This window comes from Epinephelus lanceolatus, chromosome 2, assembly GCF_041903045.1.
Source record: "Epinephelus lanceolatus isolate andai-2023 chromosome 2, ASM4190304v1, whole genome shotgun sequence".
NCBI classification, from domain to species: domain Eukaryota; kingdom Metazoa; phylum Chordata; class Actinopteri; order Perciformes; family Serranidae; genus Epinephelus; species Epinephelus lanceolatus.
Window position 1 is genome coordinate 4119112 of NC_135735.1, and position 21014 is coordinate 4140125.

The 21014-nt window shown below is 43.7% G+C and overlaps 1 protein-coding gene across 2 annotated transcripts in view; it reads left to right on the top strand.

The window, feature by feature from the left end:
- The window catches only part of ano9b (anoctamin 9b), a 36045-nt gene that overhangs the window by 7530 nt on the left and 7501 nt on the right, over positions 1 to 21014 (top strand). For both annotated transcript variants that reach the window (XM_078173507.1, XM_078173508.1), the window contains exons 5-13: positions 4339 to 4388; positions 4506 to 4564; positions 7726 to 7805; positions 9659 to 9793; positions 10144 to 10234; positions 11477 to 11537; positions 11631 to 11713; positions 18653 to 18757; positions 19236 to 19394. In XM_078173507.1, coding sequence (XP_078029633.1) covers positions 4339 to 4388; positions 4506 to 4564; positions 7726 to 7805; positions 9659 to 9793; positions 10144 to 10234; positions 11477 to 11537; positions 11631 to 11713; positions 18653 to 18757; positions 19236 to 19394 — 823 coding nt within the window. The remainder of the gene's footprint in view (positions 1 to 4338; positions 4389 to 4505; positions 4565 to 7725; positions 7806 to 9658; positions 9794 to 10143; positions 10235 to 11476; positions 11538 to 11630; positions 11714 to 18652; positions 18758 to 19235; positions 19395 to 21014) is intronic.

The following is a 21014-nucleotide window of genomic DNA, read 5'->3' on the forward strand; positions in this document are numbered from 1 at the left end:
TAGTGTTGCTGTAGCCCACAGGAACGACGCTCCACTGCACTTTTTTTTCTCCATGAGAGGATTAGAAAATATACAGTTCACATAGAAGATACACTCATAACCTGAAGCGTCTGTCTTATAAAAATGAATGGAATAGTCAAAGTTGTCACAGTGAAATTTAAAGTGATAGGTTTTTCAAGTTTTTGGACATGAAGTTGTGTGAAATGCTGAGAAATGGCCCATAGCTTACCGGAGAAAAAGTAGTTCTGAAGATGTACGGGGGACACGTAACCAAAAGGTTTTAAGCTACAAAAAATTATGCATGTGTTTTGTTAGACTATTTCAATAATTTTAAAACATCCCCGCATTACGTCAGACCTTGCTATCAATTGGGACTATTTTCTGGCCAGTATCACTCCGCCGTGCAGGCCCGCAAGACAGCACGCCAACAGAAATCAATTAGACAGTTCATCACCACGCCGTGCAGGTGCGCAGGATAGCAACGGCTAACGAAAACTTCATCGGCTGTTTCCAACAGAGAACCAGTAGGCTATTATTAGTGAGGAAAAAGATGTACTAGCCCTATATATACCTACTACTACAGCGCAAACACCGGCTCAGGCTCACGACACACCCTCGTCAGCTGCTGTAGGTAAACAGAGGAATACCAAAATGGTGCGAACAGCTGCGGGAATAAAAACATCATCAGCCCCGAATTCCATCGGTTTCCTGTTACAGATGTAACCCGTAGGCAACTCCAGCTGCTGTGAGAGGCAGCAAAACATCCTTTCATTTTATAGTTACAGTTTACTAATAAAACTCTCCACAGTATGAACAGTGGTTACATGAGCCTCAAAACCAGACACAACTCAGCCCTGAGCAGAGTGACCGTCCTCTACTGACCAATCAGACTGCAGTGTTCACAGCTCCACCTTTTAGTACCAGATCTGTGTGCTAGGTACCCCAACAGAGGGGGGACCAAACATGGGGACGCTAAGGAACGCTTCTGTTGGTACCATCCACAACTTTTCACAGTGGAAATGGAAAAAATGTGTACTGAACTGAACAGCGCTGTGGAAACGGGGCTTGTGTGACTGATGAAGGCTGCGTAGCCATCGACCACTCTCAGAGTGTTTCGCTGAAAACAGTAGTATGTAAAACATCCCATCAATGCCAATAAGTCAGTCAACTGATAAATTGTTGAAACTTTAATTCCAAGATCTGCACAAATAAAAACACATACCACAGTGACACCTGCACTGGTACAGGAACCTGTACAGGTAGTTCCAGGAAACTGTTCAGAGAGAAGCAGCAGTTGTGTAATTGTGTTTCATATGAAGCAACAACAGTGTTGGCGCTGATCAGACGGGCTCAGTGGAAAAGTTTCACGTGTGAAAGGTTTTTAACAATAATGTTGTATTCCAGCACAGAAATCTTCCGCATCACTGAACAACACTGCAGCTTTATGTCGTGTTTGAAAACCTTCCTGAAAGTTTTATTTCCTGTAAAGGGATTGTTGGGATTTTTTGAAGTGGGGTTGTGTGAGGTACTTTTCCATAGTCTGTGCATTACACACAGTAGATGTCAGACAGCACGGCCCCACAGGAGCCAAGTGACGTGCAGCTGTGGAGGAGTACAGTTGTTGAATACGTGATGTCAAAAAAGTGTGCGTGATAGGTTTGCTGAAAAGCATGATGAATTTCTACTTAAAATGTTCCCATGATGGTCATGTACAATATTAGGTAGCTTCACTGCACATTGCTGTTCAGGTAAAGTCAGCTCTGATTATATTGTCACACACTGAAAATGTCATAAATTACATGAATAAATATAAGAATAAAGTTATTTTACTGGACAGTTTTTGAGAAAATTAAAAAAGAAAGTCAGCTCAAATTACATAGCAACACAATGACGTTCTCCTCATATTTAAACTGTCTTCAAAAAGAAAATGTCTCAGTGGTTAGTGATGGATTTCTTTTGGTCAGATCCGGCCGAGCCGTGATGCAAGCCAGTGGCGTAAGGTCGTTATGACAGGCCCCATGGTTGCTCTGAAGTACACACACACACAGCATCAGGCTTATAGCCAATATAGTATTTCCCAATGATATGGGGAGTTTTTCCTTATCTGCTGCGAGGGTCCAAAGAACAGAGGGATGTCGTATGCTGTAACGCCCTCTGAGGCATATTGTTATTTGTGATATTGGGCTTTATAAACGGAATTGAAATTGAAATGTGTCTTTTATGTTTGAAAGGCGTGACCGCTCGCTGAGCTTGCACAGATTTTGTGCCTCAACTACCTCCCATATGTTTATGTTTATCATCTTGTCACATGACCCAAAAGAAACTTGACAGTAGTCAGCATCAACATAAATATTACCCACTAATCATCATTGCATGTCTGCGAATGACAAAAATACCAAAGAAAATAAGAACTTAGTCGTTTAATTGAATGTTTGTTTTTATACTTTATGCTGAATAAGTATATCATTTTGTTAGAAAACGCTACTGACTATTTTAGAAAATTAAACCATGTTGTATGGATTTGTCTTTTTGAGGGCATATATAGAAAATAATACAACAGGTAGTTCTGACTGAGCAATTTGTTTGGACTGGAGTCATTCCAGTTGATATATAGATTGATAGATATACTGTATATCAATCATATATCTTATGACAGTACTGGGGGTTTTAGCTCTGCATGTATCACTCCATTTTACAGCTGTTCTGAGCCGTTAATTATGTTAATTGTTGATAAGCCCACATTCAGGGTCGTCATAACAAACTTTGCACCACAAAATTAAACGTATTACAACCAATAACCATGAAGTTAAATAGTGAACGGTCAGAAAAGGACAAAGGGATGGAGGGAAGCCTGAATACTTCACTGTAACGCTCCAGGGAATTTCCTATGACACCAGAAGACAACGCAAGCTGTTAATTTATCTGCGTCACACGTGTTCCACCAAAGCGACTGTCAACAGACTGATTTCACTGGTCACAAAATAAATGGAAACACACACATGTAGCCTACATAATACAATGTAGGTGTCCTGTGGTGATGTGTATAAACTGAAAGTAACAAGCTAGTGTGCAGGACTGTTTGTGTTGCTTGGCATCAGTCCCATCCCGGTCCAGCTGCTGAACTATTTGTGTTGGTGGAGCCAAATATATCTTTAAATAAACAAGCAAATCAAAAACCTTTTGCCGCTTTTAACTGTTGATAAATGGCGCTTGTAGAGCTGTTGTGTAAAAGCAACATCACAGTCGTGCTGTTGTGCTGTTGTGCTGAATATCAGCACGGCTGTGATTGGGTCATAGGCACAGCCAGGCTGATATTCAGCACAACAGCATGACCTCGACTGTGATGTTGCTTAATTACACCATTTTTAACATGAGTCCTTCATTTAACACGAGGAACAGGAGGTATTTCCAGGTAGCAATCTGAATCTCTCTATAAGGGCCCCCCATCCTCAAGGGCCTGAGTGCAACCACAGTGCCTCTCCATGTTTACAACCCTGGTACAAGTGCTGAAAAAGAAGAACAAATACACCAAGATAGTGTTATAAAATGGTGCAGCCAGCTAATAAGAAATGGAGCATGTCATTTTAAAAGTTACAAGCAACAGTGCGTGTACACCAAAAAAGTATTTCAGGTCCTGAAATGTATTCAAAACAAGTGATTCAGGATTTATAGCAGTATTTATATTTTTTTCTCTGACGTGTCAAATGGAGTTCATACGACATGATCCTTGAAGTTTGGGTCTGAAAATAAGATAATAAAGATGCGTCTTTATGTGGGAACACAACTGTGCACAAAAATATAAGAGTGTCAGAGGAGGAGAGCCTCAGCTTCATAGCAGTGGACACAGGGTAAGCAGGGTACATGTCCGTCGCAGCTGCTGTATCTGTCCTTTACTTCCTCCTCATTTTTCCGTACCGTAAATCGAGTCTGACAGCCGTTCAATTCATCTTAACAAGTCAGAGCTTGTTTTTCCACGTTGCCCTGGATGCACCGTGACTGGGCGGACAAGGTGCACACTTGCTGCTTCTTCTTTTATCAAGGCAGAGAGGCACACTTCCTCTGGCGGCTCTCTGAGCACCGAGCTGGGAGGATGCACTGTGTGTTTGAACAAAGGTGTACAGCAAACAGGTTAGTAACAGGCAGACGACCCTGCGCTCGTTCTTTATATCAAATCATGTAAGTTGAGTTACGCAGTGTTTGATGAACAGTTAGCTGACATTAAAAGATGACCTCTTTTCCTCGTCATCTGGTGTTTTAAATGGGAGAGAATATTTCAATAAATCATTCAACACCGACACAGTTTCTTCACTTCACCTAAACCTTTCGTTGTCTCTCCAGAATCCGAATCGTCCATTTCATCCTTCATCGGACCTTCATCGGCACAGGAGGTGAGAGTTTTGATAGAATTTATTAGTATCATGTGTTGACCTTCAGCAAACACACGGACATGATATGAGACAAACAGCAGCCTCTCATGCTGATATGTTCTGCTTTGTTCCCGTCAGAGAACCTGCGGGAACTGTTGGAGAAGGATGTGTTTGAAACCACATTTTGCCTCCATGAGGTGAGTCGACCTCTGACTGATCCTGTTCAACTTACACTGCACGATCTGAGTCCTTTCATATTGATTATCTGGTCACCAGTGTACCGAAAGAATTTTTCACATTCACACACCTCTTTCACTCCGGCCCTACCAGAGACCTGTTTTTGTCTTTTTTTGGGACGACGCTTGATTTTTAGGGGGAGACAGCAGGTCAGCAGTAGATGCCACATAGAAGTGGTTGACATCATCTGAAAACAGGAAGCTGAAGAGTAATTTGAGACGCAGCTCAGCGCTGTGTGACAAGTCAAAAACATGTAATTAACAATGTGTTTTGGTGAGGTGCCTGTTCAAACTTTGAGTACTGTATAAGCGCCCTGACACACCGAGCTGATGTTAGGCTGTCGATCAGCGTCACCATCAGTGAGCGTCTATCGCCATAGCTTTTGCGATGTGTCCCACACTGTTGGCACCAGTCGGTCCTTGTCAACTGTTTTTCGGCTGCTTGACATGTTGAGCTCAGTGCACGAGAAGAGAAACTGAAGTGAGGAAAGCAAACAAACACCTAATGTCAGGAGGGAGTGAGAACAAACTTGTTATATGAGGTATTTTAAAGCCACTTAGCTCTTTAGCAGAAACTGTTTGTAATGGTTTGTGTTGTTGTTTCTTGTGCTGGTAAATATCTTTTCTTATTTTAACATCAGGCTGTGTTTTTGATGTGTAAGTGGCTAACTAGCATCTTGAATCTGTCCTGTTGGTCTTCTGTTTTTTCATTGTGAATGACGAATACAAACTACAGCTGCCTGCGTTTAAAGAGAGGTGTTTTCTTAATGCAGGCACACAGGGGCGCCGCCAGGGATTTTGGGCCCCCGGAAAAGAATTTTTACTGGGACCTATGCACAGCTGGCCAGGAGGCCGCCAAAAATTTTTGATGCTATTTTACATAAAACTATGCATTTTGATGGTATTTCTGACTATCATTCCCACATCTGTGAAAAAAGAACAATCTCTTCCTCCACTTCCACATTCCTCCCTGACAAACTTGAAGAGGATCCTGGACCTGGCTCTGTAGAGTGTACGTTATAGAGCTGACCCAAAAAATTAGAAGCTTCAAAGCTTTGTTCGATGGCACGGGATTCGATTGTGAAAAAAAAAAATCGAATATTCTGCTTTTTTTTCCTCCCGTTTTTTGGGGGGACCTTGAACGCAACACCATCTCTGAAAAGGAACTAGAAAGCCCAACGTGCAGTGAATGGAGACCTATTTTCCTGCTTGAACATAGACAACTAAATTCTTTCAACATGTGACTCAAAACAATGATAAAATAGATTTTATTGATGTAAGATAATATGCTGATGGTGACATTTTCCACTGGTCCGCTGCGCTCTGAGTCTGGTGTCAGTGACACATGCTGCTCTGAGTCGCGCATCTGTCTGCTTGCGCTGCAGTGTGCGCCGAGGGTTTTAATTTTTAGTGTTAAATCAGAAGTTAAACACTACTTATCAGCAACCGGAAGTGTTTTTTCGTTTGTGAATATTTTTATCTTAATTCTAGGGTTTCAAGAAACTACCTTTTCACCATAATTTGTAAGTTATTAGTTAGTTTTCGCTCAGCAAAAAAAAAAAAAAAGTTGGTTTCTTGCTCATCCCTAACTAAAATGATCACCTTCTTCTGAATATTAACTTTGTCCCTGGTCTATAAGCAGCTTATAGACCAGGGACAAAGTTAATATTCCATAACTTCCCACCACATGAACCACTAACAAACCCACCTTGCTTTTTGAAATACTGGGTGACATACTGTCGACCCTTTGCTTCTTTCTCCTCTCTTAGCTTCCTTTCTTTCCGATTTTGGCTACCTGATTTTTGAGGCATATTGCCGTCTCTTCCTTATCTCGTAATTACGAGATAAGGTGTCTAATTTTCTTTTAACCAGTGAATGCAATGCGCTTCCGTAGCCTCCTTACCTGCTGTCTGTGACAAATTACGACGCACTGCAGCTGATCCAGTCGGACTGAACCATTTTATGTAAATAGAGAGGGGGGGCGTTAATGTTTCCAAAACAGATAAAGTTATTGTTACCAGTCTCTGCTCTGCACATACTGCACCATCCTCACAGAGAAACTAAACTGCACGAAGCAGCTCCTGTTCTGGCTTCAGGCTCTGTGTCAGGATGACACACAGATCAAAGGCTCAATAACCTGAGGCTGCAGTTAAAAGGAAACATCACACACTTAATACACCAGAGTCCACGGCAAAGTCCTCAGGGTTTAAAGAGGTGAACCAGAGTGCGTTTGCTACTGGTCCCTACAACAACCCAACACGTCATGAGACACAGTCACATGGTTACTTTTTATAACACCCAGTGAAAATATGATGAAGCAGAAAAATCTGTTGGTTCTGCTTTGTCACAAAGACACAGGTGTTTCTCCTCTCTTGAGACTGAGTGAACATCAGGTCCCTATTTTTCATGTGCGTTTTTTAAATCGGTCATCTGATAAAAATTGTAACACACAGAAACCTTGCACACAGGAAAATTCTCCACACAAGACAAAATGTAAAGACACATTTCCTCTTTTGCTTCTCTCCACTGGAGTTACCTCCCAGGTCGATGCCACTCTCTGCGGCTACCTGAGTTAAGACATGATGCTGTGAGGCCATTAAATTCCCCTCTGCTGTAGCGTCATCACTGCTGCTGTGCATCTCTTTGACGTGGAATATTTCAAGAAGGATGTTGCTTCTATATACTTCCACTTCTTTGTCTTGCTGACCAGCTGTCAGCTTCTGCTCTGTTCTCTGTTCTTGTTGTGGATGTATGTGTCCCGCAGCTTACGCCACATTTTCTTCACCGCTTCTTGTTCAAACAACTCTTTAAAGGCTTTGTATGGATTACAAAGAAAACCCGCATAAAACCAAACCTGTCAGTAACCGTTCACTCTCACTCACACATCGATGGAACAGCCGGGGGATCAAACCGCTGATCTTCCAATTAGTGGACTTGGACCAAAAATATAGATTTCAGGTGCAAAGGCCTTCAGAGCCATCAAAGTGAAAACACTAAACAAACTATTCAGACACAATGAAATATATTTTTGCCCAGATGTTGTGATGTTGATGTGAAACTGTGTATTGGTATAAAGAATAAACACCTAATGTATGTATGTTGATTTTTCCAATGATTCTCAGAGAAAGATGCAAAAACAGCTGAAGAAGAAATGGGCTCGATGGTCGGCTCTGTTTACGGGACAACCAGTCACCGACGTCAAGTCAGTCTCTAACTGTCTGTCTGTCTGTAACTTACTATATAATGATGAAAACTCTGTCTGTCTGTCTGTCTGTCTGTTCCACGTTTTTCTCCTCACTGACTTGGTCAATCCATGTGAAATTTGGCACAGTGGTAGAGGGTCATGGGAGGATGCCAATGAAGCAATATTACATCGCTCAAGTTTGAGCGATCTGCATGAAACTGGGTGAACATAATCTAGGGACCAATATCTAAAGTTCCCTCTTGGCAAAAGTTGGAAAACTTACTAAAACTGAGCTTCTATAAGGCAATGAATATTGCGGAGGGCGTGGCTCATCACATAAAGGTGTATAACATCTCAAGGGTTTCAGCCATCACCACGCAACTTTGTAGGCATATGACCACACATAATCTGAGGGGACCCCTCCATTATTGACCCCATCAAACAAAATGGGGGCGCTAGAGAGCTCATTTCTTATCTAGGCCTAACCGCCATATGGATTTTTACTAAACTTGGTAGATATGTAGAACAGGACGCCTCAAGGTGACTGGAGAAATTTAACTCTAATTGGCAACTGGGTGGCGCTATAAGAACAGAAAAATGCTTCAAAATGGCTAAAATGCGACCGATCGCTGTGGCTCCCCCTGTGGACCAATGTTGTTTTTTTTCTTCTAATTTTTGGTATGACTAAGTCATGGTATGGTATGCTGTACATAATCACGGAAACTGTCAGTGTGTCATTCTGTCAGTCAGTCATTCTGTTTGTCCCACGTTTTTCTACTCACTGACGTGGTCAATCTATGTGAAACTGCACATAGGCATTGAGGATTGGCATAGGTAGAAGGTGACAAAGCTACCAATGGGTATGGACTAGTTGTACTGTAATTGTCTGTCTGTCTGTCACTGTTAAGCATGTTCACACAGTGGATTAAGGAAAGCAGGATGTAAAACCTGTAACATTTGTTTAGGTCAGAGGTTTTCACACTAAGACCTGGGCTGAGGTCAAAGGGACAGGTGCGTTCAGGTGTTGTAACAACAACAGGAAGTTGATTTAACCACTCAGTGTCTGATTGCTACAATTTGCATCTGCTCATTCTCTGAGTCATATCTCGCATAACTCATCTGAACACAAATTTGAACATGACACATGTGTTTTTAGATTCAGTGTGACTCACACTTTCAGAAGATATAAGTATCTCTGGAACTTATCGGGATCAAGTATCCGTAAGTTGTAGAAAAAAGACGTCCCTGATAGCAAGGCAAGGCAGCTCTGCTTGTACAGCACATTTCATACACCAGGGCGATTCAAAGTGCTTTACTGAGCAGTAAAAGATTAAAGAGGAAATATATAAAAGGTGAATAAATTCAGACGAGGTGCAAAATAAAAAATATATAATATTTGATGTAATAAAAAGCAGATTAGTCTTTATCTTCACTTAAAAGAAGTGAGAGATGGTGCAGACCTGCAGCAGAACTTGCCTCAGAATCATCCTGTTCTCTTTAAAATCAGTGATTTGTGTCCCCTGGTAGCTTAGAGGGTGGAGCAGCCTGTGGCCCTTTGCTGCATGTCATCCCCCCTCTATCGCCTCCTTTAATGCTTAAAACTGTCCACTCCAATAAAGACAAAAAGCTGTACATTCATAGTTACATTGCAAACAGGAGCTGCTGATGGCAAATTCATCCATCTATCCATTTTTTACAACTTACCCAAGGCCAGGTCTCAGTGGCAGCAGGTTAAGCAAGGGAAAAAAAGGTAAAACCAGTGTTCTGTGATTCAAAAGTATAAAACAATTAAATATGAAAAAGGCCAGGGTGACTGAAGACGTTTTTAGTCTCTGGTTTGTTGATGTGTTTGTGTTACATGATGTCTGCAGGTGTTACTTTGGAGAGAAGGTGGCTCTGTACTACCTGTGGCTGGGCTGGTACACCAAGCTGCTGGTCCCAGCTGCCGCTCTGGGAGTCGTAGTGTTCCTGTATGGACTCGCCTTTTTCAACACCAACCCTCTCATGTGAGTCAGATGCTGTGGAAGTAAAATTATTATGTCATTGCATCAAAATAACTTTCAAGTCCCATTCAAACTATTTGAAATTTGAAACTTGTTAAAAACACACTGGGCCTTTCTTCTCCTGAACCTCTCAGATTTTCTCTGTGAGGTTTGTTCCTGCGAGTTTTCAAAGTCCGATTCATCGAACTCTCTGAACTGATGAAATGTAGGGACTTTCTAACGTTTGACTTCAAGAGAACCATGAGAAGCGAGCTCTTCCTGTTTATCATGTTTGTGCAGCAGATGAATCACTGAATCATGCTTTAATTTCTATTCCCATTAACCCTTTCATGTTTGTCTCTGTGTGTCTTCAGTAAGGAAGTGTGTCAGTCCAGTGTCATTATGTGTCCTCGCTGTGACAATTGTACAGTGTGGAGGCTGTCAGACACCTGCACCTACGCCAAGGTGAGCTCATCTTATGTCATTTTAACCAGCTGCAGTTAGTTCTAATAACAAAAAAGCATCACAGCCAGCATCTGGTGAGGAGTGAGACATTAAGTTTGCTGATCAGATCTTTTTTTTTTAATTACAAATCAACATAAAGCAGCTCTGCTTTGAATTCAGATATATTGACATTTACCCTGTTTAATCACAGAGAAAATTGAAGACCTCACAACTGTCCTGTCATGCAGTCCCAGATTCTCACTGAGCAGCTTACTTCATTCATTCATTCATTTATTTTCTGTAGCCACTTGTCCCATTGGGGGTCACGGGGGGCCTGGAGCCTCCACCACTGCACCACCGTGCTGCCTGAAACACAGAGCTGAAGCATTACATCTCCACGCTCTAGCAAAAATTTTAGAAAAACTCCATTTTAGGGAGAAACACAGTGTTGCAGGGCTGAAACAGAGAGGAAAAGATGCATTTGCAAATTAAACCACCATGATGTGGCTGCAGTCTGGCCGTCAGGGCCCTGTCAAGCCGACGATGAGCATCTGTTGCTCTATATTTTGCAGTGTGTCCCACACAATGGACACTGCTCGACTCTTGCTGGCTTTTTTTCGGCTGATTGAGCATGTTGAATGGGCGTCTCATTACGTTTTGGATTGTTTTGCCTCAACTTGCTGCCAGCCTCCGTTGGTTTGCTGTTTTGTGTGTGTTTGTCAGATTTAGATTTCAAACTGAATTTTTCTGATGTTAAGCACTGACCAATGAGTTTGTTAAATTTTACACTGCCTCGGATTTTGAATTTGGCCACGCTACTTCGACAGACCTGCAGTACGAAGTTACAGCTGCCAATATACTGAATGTTGGAACCAGAATAAAGTCACTGAATTCACCACAAACCAGCTGACACAGCAGAGATGTTGCAAATACTTCCTAGTAACCTTAAGTGCTTTATCATCCAAGAAGCTTCTTGGATGAGAGGTGAAATGTCTTCAAGAACCGCAAGCAAGTCCAGTTGCCTACGATATAGCACTTAGGATTACCATGACCTGGATGACTGAGAATCTTCACCGACATTTCCTAGAAACTGAATTACAACGGCTTTTCAACTATAGTTCTGAGTGATGTCAGAACTTCAGACACAAACATATTAAAGGTTTTATGAAAAGCAGGTCTTGATGTTTATCTGTGTGTTTGTGTGGTGCCATGTTTATGATCTTCCCTGTTGATGGGATGTACAATGTGTTTGTATCCACACAGGTCAGCCACCTGTTTGACAATGAGGGCACTGTGGCTTTTGCTATGTTCATGGCGATCTGGGGTGAGTGTCTGATTTCATCTCATGATCTACTCTGGTGTCTAATCTAACATGTTCCAGTGATGTGAAGTCTGGTTTCCCTGTGTGTTTCCACAGCCACTCTGTTCCTGGAGCTGTGGAAGAGACACAGAGCCAGAGCCGTGTCTAAGTGGAAGGTGTATGACTGGTGTGAGGAGGAGGTACTGACGACAAATCTGAGTCTGTGTCCTGTGTTGTTGTCTGCAGTGTTGTGTTACACATCGCTAATGGCACCCAGACAGTGAGCCCGTTTATATGCACACAATAAACTATCTGTTATTATCTGATTTCTGGAGTTACCAGATTATTCAAGTGGTCATGTAAACAGCATAATCTGATGTGCTTTATCAGATAAAAGCCATTATCGGATTTTGAGAAATCCGATAAACACACCTAGCTTTTTCCCCAGTAGTCCGTTTTATTCGGTGCATGTATACCATTAATCTGGTATCTTTGGTTCTTTTACATCTGCGCATGTGTGAAAAGTCGTAGAAAATATGCCACTCGCATTTCCAGAGGTACAGGGGGACGTACTGTCGTCTCATTGGGGCTCATGACATCCTTCATCAGATCACACAGTTTCACAAATGCTCTCCGAGACATCCTGAAATTCTCTCTCCATTCTGGATCTGAGAATTCCTTGAGGACCACTCTCTCCCACCAGTCCTTGCTCCGGATGCGCATCCAGCAAGCACGTTGTTTTGGTTGGAGTGGAGGACCCATCATGCTGAGACCAACGGCAGATGCTTGCTGAATGAAAGCCCATTGTCGTTTTCTCCTCATGGAGAATAAGCGAAGGACAGCAGCAGTGTGTAGCCTATTTTGCAGGCTTAACAGCTCCCACATAAGGACAGCCCTGACCGTTAGCGTCGCCTCCATATTCTTCTTATTCTTCTTTGTGAAGCGTTGCCATGGTGAAGAAGACAGGATGTTTTGAAACTAACAGGAAGTTTCTTCTTCTTGTTCTTCTTTTCAGTATTACGGCGAGTGGCAACCAGCGTTAAGGTGCATTACCGCCACCTACTGTAACAGGAAATTTGAGTTTTACGTCATGTACTTGGACAGAAATCCGACTAACAGACCGATTCATGTAAACCAGGGTTTTCTGATTATCGCATTACTGAAGTGCATGTAAACGTGTCAGATCAGATTATTACCATTACCTGATTATTCCCAGTTATCTGATTATTGTGTGCATATAAACGGACTCAATGTCGGCCCTGTCTACACACACGCAGATATTTGTATAAAATGGATATTTTCCCCTCAGTTTAAAAAAAGAAGAATTCAGTCCATTAGACCTTTGTTTCACAAAAATACTCCGGTCACAGTAGAACGTAAAAACAACTGTGTTAGCTGTCTCCAGTGTTCTCCTCTCGTCTTAAAGTTCAAATAAACACAAGAAGTTTGTGCTCTAATAAAATAAAAAAAAAAAAAAAAAAAAAGGGATCAGCACTCAGTGAATAATCCTCCTAAGCCCTACGATAAGCTATTATGGCAAGGCTTAACTATACAGACCCGTGAGCAGTGATAACTAACATGTCTTTGGGGTCATCGGGTGGGAACCTCCTTTCACCGGTGTTTCGTCTAGTTAGTCCCACGACACCTCCAGGAGGCTAGACAGTGACCTCTGGCGTCCCAGAGACACTCCCCTAATGCCAGGTCTCACTGCTCCCCACACTAACCGAACAACCTCCTTTACCTTACCTATACTACCACAGAGGAGGTAGACCCAGGGAAGGAAGCCTTGTTAGGCTATCACACTCCCCCGCCGGGTTAGGCTGTACAGTCTACCTCCCCAGGCCCTCACAACAATGACACCTCCAGGAGGCTGGACAGTGATCTCAGCCCAAACAGCACTGCCACCTTCAACCAAGCCCAGGCTCCGTTTATGCGAGCTCCAGGCAGAAGCAATGCTGATACTACCTTTACTAGCACATTCACCATACTCTATTTCACACGCTACATAGCATAACTACAATATAAGCTAAAGTTAAAGGAGCTAACTGGACTTACAGGATCAGCAAACACACTCACCTTGCCGCATGGCCTCAAACAAAATGGATTCCAATAGGCCACTCCCACACTTAAATACTTCCTCTTCCTGGATTTCTCCTGACAGGAAGTGGATCTCTCCACCTGATCTCAAGGAGTTATGTGCCCTGCTTAGTAGTTCCCCCTGCTGGCCCCCAACTGACATTATTTCTTCTGTAATAGATAAACTGGCTGCATTTAATTGCTTCATCTGACATTTCCCTCACTGTCTTCCTCAAATTCTGTCCCCGCACTCCGAGTTCCCCCAGGAGTGAGACAGTTGATCTTGCTATGAATCCCCTACACCCCACTTCCACTGGACAAATCCTAGTCTTCCATCCTCGCTGCTCAGCTTCTGCTCCTAAGTCTGCATATCTAAGCTTTTTTCTTTCATAGGCTTCTTCCACTGAGTCTTCCCAAGGAACTGTCAGCTCAATGAAATAAACTATCTGTTGACTCACTGACCACAACACTAAGTCAGGCCTCTGCCTGGTACAGACTATTTCCTGAGGAACAACAAGCTTTCCCCCTAAATCTACTTGCATTTCCCAATCACAAGCACCTTCTAGGCGGCCACACCCTTGCCTCCTCACTAACTTATCCCTTCTGTATTTCTCTCCCTCACGGACAAACTGAATTACTAAGCCCCTATCCTTAACACCTTCTGAATTCACCTTTCTTCGTTTCCCTTCGATGCCTGCAGCTAAACATTTCAACACCTGATTATGTCGCCATGTATATCGGCCTTGTGACAAGCTGACTTTACAGCCTGACAAAATATGCTTTAAAGTTGCGGTACGTGAACACAATGGGCATGATGGGTCCTCATTTACCCACAGTTTTAGGTTCTGGGGGGTTGGTAACACATCGTATGTAGCCCCTACCAGGAATCTAATACGATTCTCCTCCATACTCCACAGGTCCCTCCAACTAAGCTTCCTCTTCTCTACACTTTCCCAATTCAACCACTGTCCCTGTTTAGCCTGGGCCACTACCTTTGCACCCCTTACTATCTCTTCCTGTCTGCGTATCTGTTCTACAACCAGCTTTCTTTTATCTTTGAGGCCTGCTGTATTCCATACCGGTTTACCTGAGCCAAGCCCCAGGCCTCCCCGGCCAAACTGAACATTACCTACAATCTCTGCATGTCTAAGAGCTGCCTCTGCCTCCTGAACTGCCGATCTTGGGTTCCACTTCCTCCCCTTGGTTGGATTTGGAACCACACTCCTAACTACCACATCCTTACTCCCAGATAACAAGAGCTCTGTCCTGACCTTGGTACATTTAAATTCCTCTGTTAAACTAGATACTGGCAGCTGAAGTATCCCTTTTCCATACAATGCAACACTACTTAGGCACCTAGGAGCACCCAACCACTTCCTAATGTAGGAGCTAACCGACCTTTCCATTCTCTCCACAACAGATATTGGAATTTCATAAACTGACAATGGTCACATTAACCTAGGATATAGCCCAAATTGCAAACACCACAACTTCAACTTTCCTGGAAGTTCTGATTTATCTATTCTATCCAATCCTTCAGCCACATCTTTTCTAAATTTCACCACCTGTTCCTCATCATTCAACTCTACATTGTACCACCTACCTAAGCTCTTTACTGACTTTTCCCTAATTGTTGGGATGTCCTCATCATCTATGACAAACTTCCTATCACTTAACTTCCCTCTACATATCGAGATGCTTCTAGATTTACTAGGCTTGATTTTCATGCTGGCCCACTTGAGGTTCTTATTTACCTTCTCTAGTAGCCTCTTTGTACATGGCATTGTTGTGGTCACCAGTGTCATGTCATCCATGTAAGCCCTAACTGGTGGAAGATGCAACCCATTCTGCCGTCTCTCTCCACCTACCACCCACTTAGAAGCCCTGATGATTACTTCCATTGCCATAGTAAATGCTAATGGAGAAATTGTACACCCTGCCATGATGCCTATTTCTAGCCTCTGCCAAACTGTTGTGAAACCTGCTGTACTTAGACACAACCTAATATCCTGAAAATATGCTTTCACTAAGTTAACAACTACCTGTGGCACTCTGAAGTAGTCAAACGCACTCCAAATGAGGCTGTGCGGTACTGAACGCAAAAGCATGTAACATTTACAGGCTAACGTTACCTTTTTCAAAACACATACAAGAGACCTCATCATTGTTGATTCCTCTTTAATATCAAGGATGATGGAGCTCACTCGAAGATATGAGTGATGCTCTGGACAACAATCCCACTGTAAAAAAAAAAGTGTCCCATCTGCTGGGTCGACTGGTAAGACTACAGCAAATATCCAGTTAATGTGCATCAAAAGAGTACAAAAAATATCCAGGTTATATGCAGTAATGGAGCACACAAAATATATCCAGTTAATATGCAGAAACAGACATGATTTTCCAAAAAATGATTTTCAAAATAAATAGTTTTTTTTCCCGGTTCAGTCTTCTCTTTCTTCCCCTGTAACCAAAGGTGTGTGTGCAGTGACATGAGAGCCTGCAGGAAACAAACATGTTGTCACAGGCTGTGCGGGTGTCTGTAGGTTAGTGACTGCAGTGTGAAGACAAACTGCTGCCTGCATGTTTCACTATGTCTCCAGTAAATAGACTGCACCACACTGATCCTATCATGTTGTAACACTGTACAGTTGTTGGACACACCAGCTGGAGGAAACTGGGAGAATAAACTGAATCAGAGTTTAATGGTTTTAGTGTTTCAGGTTGATAAGTGATAATTTACTACATCATATCTGTGTGTGTCTCATGACTGCAGCTTTGGTTGTGTGTTTCAGATTTCTTGTTTCTAAATTATTATTTTATTTAACCTGCATTCATGATTTAGACTTTTTTCCTTTACACTCCACTGAGCTCAATACTTTTCCCTCAAAAAAAACAAACTTAACTCAGGGTCTACTTTTTACTGGTGCTTTACCTTCACCTCATGATCTTCATCACTGCAGACTTTGCTCACGTCTTACAAAGATGGTTGTCATTACATGTCTGAACATGTTGGAAACTTGTTTATTACTGAGTCATGTCATGAATGCATCGCCTGAAGCTTTGTTATGTCATAATTATCTGAAACGTAAATCACGTTGGCTAATCTGGGTTCAGGGATCTGACCCAAATATCAGCCTGTGTCAGTTTGTCAGATGTTTGGCCAGTGTTATGGAGTAACTAGTTACATGTTAAATTACAAAATAAATGTAGCTGTAATCAGTTACAATTCCTGGGATAAAATGCATAATTATCTGTCCTAAGCCCCTCCCACCAGACGACCACAGGCATATGCTTCATACAGTGACCCAGTGTTTCCCATACACTGATTTATTTAATCTTATTTTATTGTAGAGTTGTACGCAGCTCATTCTTCCAGTCCCTCCTTGCTCTGCTCTCTCTCTGTTTATCAGACCACATATGAGACAACAATTAGCTGCTAGCCACCCCACGATCCTTTTGCCTCGATCACACCTTTAGGTCAAAGGCTGTAGCAGCTTGAATTCAGCCAGCACAAACCCCCCAGCACCCGATATCACAGCATGCTGGTGGCCAGCAGCAGCACTTGGTTTAATCTGTGTACGGGCAGCAACAGAAAGTTTGCTGATCAGGTGGGGAGTTGGGGCTGTCCAGTGCCCAGGAGCTGCGGTTTGTGCTGGCTGAATTCTGGTTGCTGCGGCCACTTACTGGGGTTTTCTCTCCAGAACTGCTGCCGGCTCTCCTCCTGGTAAGGTGGTCTATAGTTGTGGGGAGTGAGGCGGAGGACACACTGTGATTTGAAGCTCTAGCTAACATTTAGCTACATAAACGTGAACATGAAGGTGCAGCCATGAGTCTAAAGGTCCTGACACACCAAGCGGACGGTCGGCCGTTGGTGAGCGTCTGTCGCCCTAGATTTTGCGGTGTGTCCCGCACCATCGGCACTTCGGCAGCTTTTCAGCCGATTGAGCATGTTGAATCGGCAGCGGAGCTTGTCAGTGAGAGAGATCACTCTGATTGGCTGTTCAGGTTTTATTTCCTCGCCCCTGTAGCGAGTGAATCTGCCTGTAGTGAAACCGGGGCTAACCGGTGCTTCCTCCTCAGGCTCCACTTCACTCAGCTGCCCCACAGACCCGCTGCTTCTTCCCACTTTAACCTGAATAACAGACCGGAGCTAGCTGGGAGCGGCTAGCGGAGCGTTAGACACAGCATGACCGGAATGAAGCACAGCCAGTTAGCCTCCGCTAGTCTCTGAGCTAGCCCCGGCTCTCCGTTTGGATCCAACCGGAGCACCGAGCCCTGGTTTGTTATTCAGGTTAAAGTGGGAAGAAGCAGCGGGTTTATCGGGCAGCTGAGTGAAGTGGAGCCTGCAGAGGAAACACCGGGACCGTCTGGATGTAATAGTCCGTGGAGGTGCTGCGGTGCTCGGCTGCACAGATAGGAAACCCCTCGGCTGACAGGATGTACCACTCTCTCACTCTGCTCTCTCTCACGCTGGTGCAGAACGTACATGCAACTGACACAGGACGTGAGGCGACGTAGACGATGCAACAGTTGGCTTTCGTCGCTGCTAGTTCTTTGATGTTGGTTTGGTGTGTCAGCACCTTTAAGCTCCAGTTAGCAGAGGGCTAATCTTTTGTAACATTTTCTCTTCATCTCTGAAATGCTTCGCTGATATTCACACGTTTTATTTCGTTTACTGCCAGACTCTCTTTTCGATGAGTCCGTCTTCCTTTTCTGGGTCGTTTTGTAGTGCAGACAGTTGTTGCCAACGCTGGAACAGACATTTTCTTTGCAGGACTCTCCTCCATTGAATCAGATGCAGATGTAAAACAGCCAATAGAAACTCTCTCTCTTTGAAATGACCTGTTTCCCATCACAGGCTGGATTTTCTAACACTTGAAAACAGAACCAAGAGGAGGTTCTGTAGATATCAAAGATATTTATGGGATTTTTGCCCAGTGAAGCCAAAACCAAACTGCCTACTGGATTTCAGCACACTGAAGTCCTTGTAATATGCCTTTAATGTATACGTTGAATCTCATCCTGTGTGTGTGGGTTGTGTGTTTGTGTGTTTGTGTTGACAGGAGGAACTGATCATGGAAATAGTCAATGATCCACACTGTAAACCCAAACAGTTCAGACACTCCTACCTGCGCAGCACTCTGGTCCTCATTCTGGTAACTGTCATGGTAAGCCACACACACACACACACAGATACTGAGTTGTTTATGAAGTTTGGTGGATGTGGTATACAGCGTGGGCTGAAGCTCTACCTGATAGGCGTGATTCAGAGCAAAGTATTCCTCAGAAAATGTATCTCACTGGCAGAGCTCTGCTCACTACCTGCTGACACGATCACCTGCCAAAACAAAGCTGCTTCACACCCAAAAGATCAGCTAGTATCCTGGAGTGACAGCTGTAACATAATATCATGTTATTGTCTCTAATTATCTCCTGCTGATTCAGGAACACGAGTAGAATTTATCACAAAACAAGACAAAAGATTATAAAAGCTTTAAATCAGATTGCAGCTTTATAGAACAGAGAATGATCTGGGCTGACTGCTGTGGGGTGGGTGTGGGTGTGGGTGTGTGTGTGTGTGTGTGTGTGTGTGTGTTGTGAGCAGAAAGACGATGCAACATGTTGGTGTGTTTGTTTGTGTTCCAGCTGATGATAATCATCGGTCTCACTCATGCCCTGGTGGTGTTTCGAGTGGTGGCGGCCCCCTTGATGTCTCAGTTGAACTTTATCCCTGATTATGCCAACACTGTGGCCGTGATGCTGGGAGCTGTGCTGCACTACATCACCATTCAGATCATGACCCGGGTACGTATACCTGCATCCAGATCCTCGTGCTGCCTTCACAGAATAGTTCAGAGTATGAAGTGTGAACACACTCTGTCATGGTGGTTCAGATCAGATATGAGGCCTAAATTACTTCTGTTGTGTATATGCTGCAGTTCATCACAAAGTGAAACCACAGCTAAATGAATTGTTTGAGTGTCAATTCTTGTATTTCATTTAACTTCCTGTGGTGATGCATGTGCAACCATTAAGCCGACACTTTGTCAACATGTCTGTAGTTCTTCTCACCAGGGGGGACATAGCATTGGTGTTCCCGATATCTCCAACTAAGAATACAAATCTGTGGCTGATGTGAAAGGTGTTTCCCACTCTGCTTTTCCTACAGTTTAAATTACATGATGTGAATGCTGCATCACATCCAAGCCCTGATGTAAATATATATCCTATGTAGAGAGGTAAAGTATGGGATAAGCATCATCCTACCCTCAGTTGGTTGCATCGATCATTTTTCCAACTCACTTCAGATGAAGCCATGCTCATTTTGCATGAAGAAAGTGAGCTGCCAGATGTAAAGGCCCGATTATGGCCTGCCCGCCCTGCTGCTAGCTAGCTAGCACACCCATGGATGTACCCTGTGGCTCTTCCCCCTCACTCCTTGCTGCTCTGAGACCACAAAGCCGGACAGCTTGATGATCAGTGTTGCCAACTTGGTGACTTTCTCGTGAGTGTCCTTGTCACTGCTGGTAGCATGAGGTGCTACCTGCAGCCTAATCAGGTTGCACAGGTAGTCCAGCTCCTCTAGGATGGCACATCCATACATGTGGTCACAAGAAGGTTTGCTGTGTCTCCCAGCACAGTCTCAAGAGCATGGAGGAGATACCAGGAGAGCAGCCATTACACGAGGAGAGCTGGACAGGGCCATAGAAGGGCGTCAACCCAGCAGCAGCAGGACCGCTATCTGCTCCTTTGTGTGAGGAGGAACAGGAGGAGCACTGCCAGAACCCTACAACATGACCTCCAGCAGGCTACTGGTGTGCATGTTTCTGACCACACTGTCAGAAACGGACTCCATGAGGGTGGCATGAGGGCCCCACGTCCTCTAGTGGGACCTGTGCTCACAGCCCAGCACTGTGCAGCTCAACTGGCATTCACCAGAGAACACCAGAACTGGCAGGTCCACCACTGGCGCCCTGTTCTCTTCACAGATGAGAGCAGGTTCACACTGAGCACATGTGACAGGTGTGAAAGAGTCTGGAGACACTGTGGTAAATGTTATGCTGCCTGTGACATCATCAAGCATGACCGGTGTGGCGGTGGATCAGTGATGGTCTGGGGAGGCAGATCCTTGGAGGGTCACACAGACCTCCATGTCATAGCCACCAGTACCCTGACTGCATTAAACCGCCATTAACACACATGTTAGCTCTCTGGGAAGTTTCTTCATTGATTTTCGACTCGTTGCTTCTGTGTTTGTGCAGTTTGAGGCACACAAACCACTTTACATATTGACCTCCTCACCCTCGTGTGCGAGCGAACATTAGCTCTTGACATCATCTTTAAACTGACGGGAACTTTAACAGACCACCAAGGAATCAGGAAGAAGTTTCTGCTGGAAGTTTCTGAAGAGCAGCTGATAGATGA